This window comes from Lytechinus variegatus, chromosome 1, assembly GCF_018143015.1.
Source record: "Lytechinus variegatus isolate NC3 chromosome 1, Lvar_3.0, whole genome shotgun sequence".
Taxonomy (NCBI): Eukaryota; Metazoa; Echinodermata; class Echinoidea; order Temnopleuroida; family Toxopneustidae; genus Lytechinus; species Lytechinus variegatus.
The window spans coordinates 23936768-23940923 of NC_054740.1; the positions used below are offsets into that span (position 1 = coordinate 23936768).

Below are 4156 nucleotides of genomic sequence, written 5' to 3' on the forward strand. Positions count from 1 at the left end.
TGCTTGATTGATATTCTTTGTACAACAAAGAATAAAATCAGTAAGATTCAACGATACATCCCACAAAAGCTCAAAAGGTTATTTCTATTGAGTTAATTCCTTGGAGTCAAGTTCCCAATTGACCGTTAATAATTTTGTTTTCTATTTTTTCTTCCTTTTTACAGGATATTCTCACTGTAATGCCTGGATACAAACTCAACAAAAGTGACAAAGTCAGTTTGGTGAGTCTTTTCTATTTTCTCTTCAAGGTTCATATGGATGTGACGTGTGTGTAATGATGCACCTTGCCACGAGACACTGTTCCCTTGAGGGAGCCGCGCATCTTGGGTCAGATGTATAAAAGTAGCCATTGCTTGAAAGATATTGCTTCCAGCACAAGCAATTCCTAGTCAAGTAAAAGATCATGCCTTAGCACTTGCTGTATTTTATGCATAACCCTTTAGTTCTGCCTAAACCCTTTTCTTGATCAAGAATGCTTGGTATAAAAAAACTGAATCAAATGAGAAAAAGGCTGATCTTATGTACAGTGCATCAGCAAGGTTTCATGACATTTGCCAAGGCAAAAATTCCACATGCTAATGGTATGGCCAAATTCAACCCTGGATTTAACAGCAGTATACCCCATCCTAAACTTAACCCTAAACCTACCATAAAACCCTATTGCAACCTTAAACCCAACCCTACATCTTAGACGAAATAAAGCACAGAGCAATTGTTGTCAGAGCAAACGTAGTGTCACCAGCGACACCATCAACATACGATGCCTAAATTGTCCAGCTATGACAGCACTTTTAGGCAAAAATTTTCAAAAAATTGTGAATAAAGTTTTGGTAACTTTTTTTTTTGATACCAGGTAAGCCAAGGAGCCGAAGCAATAAAGATCAGCAAATCATTCTTCCTAAAGTACGCAGACGAGAGAGTGTTCACAGAGATTGAAATGAGGGTAAGTCTGGGCCCTGTCTTATCAAGAGTTACGATTGATCCAATCAACCACAACTATGGATGACCAGGGGTGCATTACAGAAAGAATTGCGTTCAAACGCAAGTCAAAAAATCAATCGCAAGTCCCAAATGCACGCTGTTGATTGGTTGCACATGAAATTTGCGATTGATTGCAACTCTTTCTGCAACGGGCCCCTGCAACATCAACATCTAAAATGCATGTTTGTTCAAAATATTTTCTAGATACGATATATATTCATATACATATACATGTATTCATCATGCTCTTGAAGATTAAGTGTGATACTCTAAGTTAACTAAGGACTCTGAGATTAACTACAGACATTTTCCTGTAGAAAAAAATTATAGTATGGATGGATTTCCATACAGTTTATAGTGATTGGATCAATCGTAACTCTTTATAAGACAAGGCCCTTATCAACCTTACATGTAGGTAATCCGAGACCCGTAACACAAAGGTTAGCAATCAATCTCTAATTTGAAAGAGCAATTTTAATTGGTTCCTAGGCAGTCTAGGATCTTAATAGGCAATTTCATTAAGTACATGTAATTAATCACTAACCTTTGTGTCACAGGCCCCTGGACCCTGTTGCATAAAACTTGCTATATTAAGAAATTCACAATAACAGTTTAACCCTAAAAAGACTGGGGGGGGGGCTGATTCAGCCCCCCCCTCGACATTTTTCGCGATAAATCCACCGCGCGAAATTTTTTGACCGCCTCGCTCGCTGACTTTTTAATTTCAAGTCTCGCGCAACTTTTGAGACCAAAATTGTGACCCCCGGGTACGCGGTTCCAAAATTACGCAACATTTCGTAAGTGCATGCAGACCCAAAATTACTCAAAAACGTGAATTTGTGTACAAATCCAATGCAAATAGTGTTCTTAGCCAAAATTCATAAATGTATCATTATTTTTCCTTTTACTGCTTAAAATCAATTAATTTTATCTTGTTTATGGTCAAAATAAAGTCCCCGACAATTTCCATTGAAAAAACAATAAAAAACAAAAAGTCGAAAAACAAAGAAATACATAAGAAATTTAGAAAACAATAGAATACATAAGAAAATAAATGTGATTTTGAAATTTTTTTAAAATCAATTTGATCAGATGCCTATCTAGAGTATGTGAAACAAAAATTAGCATTTCAGGGGCATTATTTATTTAATTAGAGCAAACTTATGATTTTACGCATAAATTAGCATAATTAATGAGACATGAGATTTTTTGCAGAATTTGATGTTATAGTTTTGTAGATAATGCCATGGGTAATGCGTGTGCCAATTTTCGTCGCAATCGCGCGATCGACGGCCGAGATCATAAGGGGGGGCTGAATCAGCCCCCCCCCCCAGTCTTCTTAGGCGTCGAAATAGCCCAGTCTATTTAGGGTTAAAACTAAAGCTGTTTACATCATTCAATTTAATAAGCTGAAAGTACACTTGTTATAGAAACTTTACATTCCTTTTAATGAGTACATGTACAAATGAAGTCTCTAAAGGTCAAGTCCACCCCAGGAAAATGCTGACTTGAATAAATAGAGAAAAATCAAAGTTGCCTAGTGCTGAAAATTTCATCAAAATCGGATGTAAAATAAGAAAGTTATGACATTTTAAAGTTTTGCTTATTTTTCACAAAACAGTGATATGCACGACTAGTTGAGTCAGTCGATGATGTCCATCACTCACTATTTCTGTTGCTATTTATTGTTTGAATTATACAAGACTTCATTTTTTACAGATTTGACAGTAAGGACCCACTTGACTGAACCATATAGTATTAAACAATGCTAATACCACATGTTCAGGGAGGAATATATCATTGTATCACTTGACAATTAGGACTCCGAGAAAATTAGAATATTTCATAAAATAAGATACAAAGGAAATAGTGAGTGGATGACATCATAGTCTCCTCATTTGCATACCAGCCAGGATGTGCATATAACTGTTTTGTGAAGTTAAGTGAAACTTTAAAATGTCATAACTTTTACATCCGATTTTGATGAAATTTTCAGTGTTATGTTTTTGGGATTTTTCTCTTTTTATTCAAATCAACTTTTTGTTGGGGTGGACTTGTCCTTTACGAAACAGGATCAAACACACGCAGTACAAGGGTAAGGGTAATTCCATGTTTTATGCAGATTCAATGCACCACACTTCAAAATTTTCAGAATTTCTAGCATCCACAGTTCTTGCTGGCCCGTATTCTGAAGTCGGGTTTAAATTAAACTTTGGTTTAAAGTTGTGGTCTAAGTATGGACAGCCAATTGTTACATAATCAGTAACAGTAAAGATATTATACTTCAGCTCATTTGGCTCTCAAATCTTTCATAATTGTGTAGGAAGTATAGATAGATGATTGTCTTCACCATCGATGAATCAGGAAAGAGCACAGTGAACATAAGAAACATACAACTTAATACAAATTATGCTACTTATGGCTTTCCATACTTAAACCACAACTTTAAACCTGAGTTTAAGTTAAACCCGACTTCAGAATACGGGCCGCTGTGTTTAACATTTAGTTACATATACAATGAATTTCTCAACATTCTACAGAACAGAGTACAGTACATGTACTTGCATACATGTGCAGAAAATTCACTTGTTAGCGCAACAGATAAGTCATTTGTCATGCAAATGTATCTATTATGTTCATTTTCTCTACAACTGTTCAATACAATTTTGTAATTCAAACTGTATGTAAACTGAGAAACTCGGCAAGAACTGTTTGAATAGAGTCAATGTCAAAGTGTAATTGGATGTTTGTAAAAGTCTCCTTATTGGTCTGTCGGAACGCTGAATCAGAATATTGGAAACTATTCTAAGTTAAGCAGCAAGATAAGCAAGGAGTGCAAAAAAGCAATACATGTAACTTCCGTGCTCCAAAATCTATGCTAGTTCCCTGTCCATTCCCAAATTGCAATTGTTATTTTTTTTTGCACACGAATGTTTTCAGGTTGTCAAGCTTCAAAGCATCGATTATCCTTCTACCCGCCTTCTTGCATAGTCAGATCAAACTCACAAAGAATTATTCTAATGTTCATATGTACAAAATAATCTGATTATAACTACATGTAGTATTTCCGGAGTCCTGTTTTATATACAATTAATAGACAAAAAAGTGCACTTAAATAATTACATGTATTTGATGCACTCTGCCATCTTTCTCACGTTTGAATCCTTAAATTCAG

At 35.4% G+C, this 4156-nt stretch overlaps 1 protein-coding gene across 2 annotated transcripts in view; it reads left to right on the forward strand.

Annotated features, from left to right (window-relative positions):
* Positions 1-4156, forward strand: part of LOC121409641 — a 54471-nt gene that overhangs the window by 47608 nt on the left and 2707 nt on the right. For both annotated transcript variants that reach the window (XM_041601554.1, XM_041601560.1), the window contains 2 exons: positions 165-221; positions 854-943. In XM_041601554.1, the coding sequence (XP_041457488.1) occupies positions 165-221; positions 854-943 (147 nt within the window). The remainder of the gene's footprint in view (positions 1-164; positions 222-853; positions 944-4156) is intronic.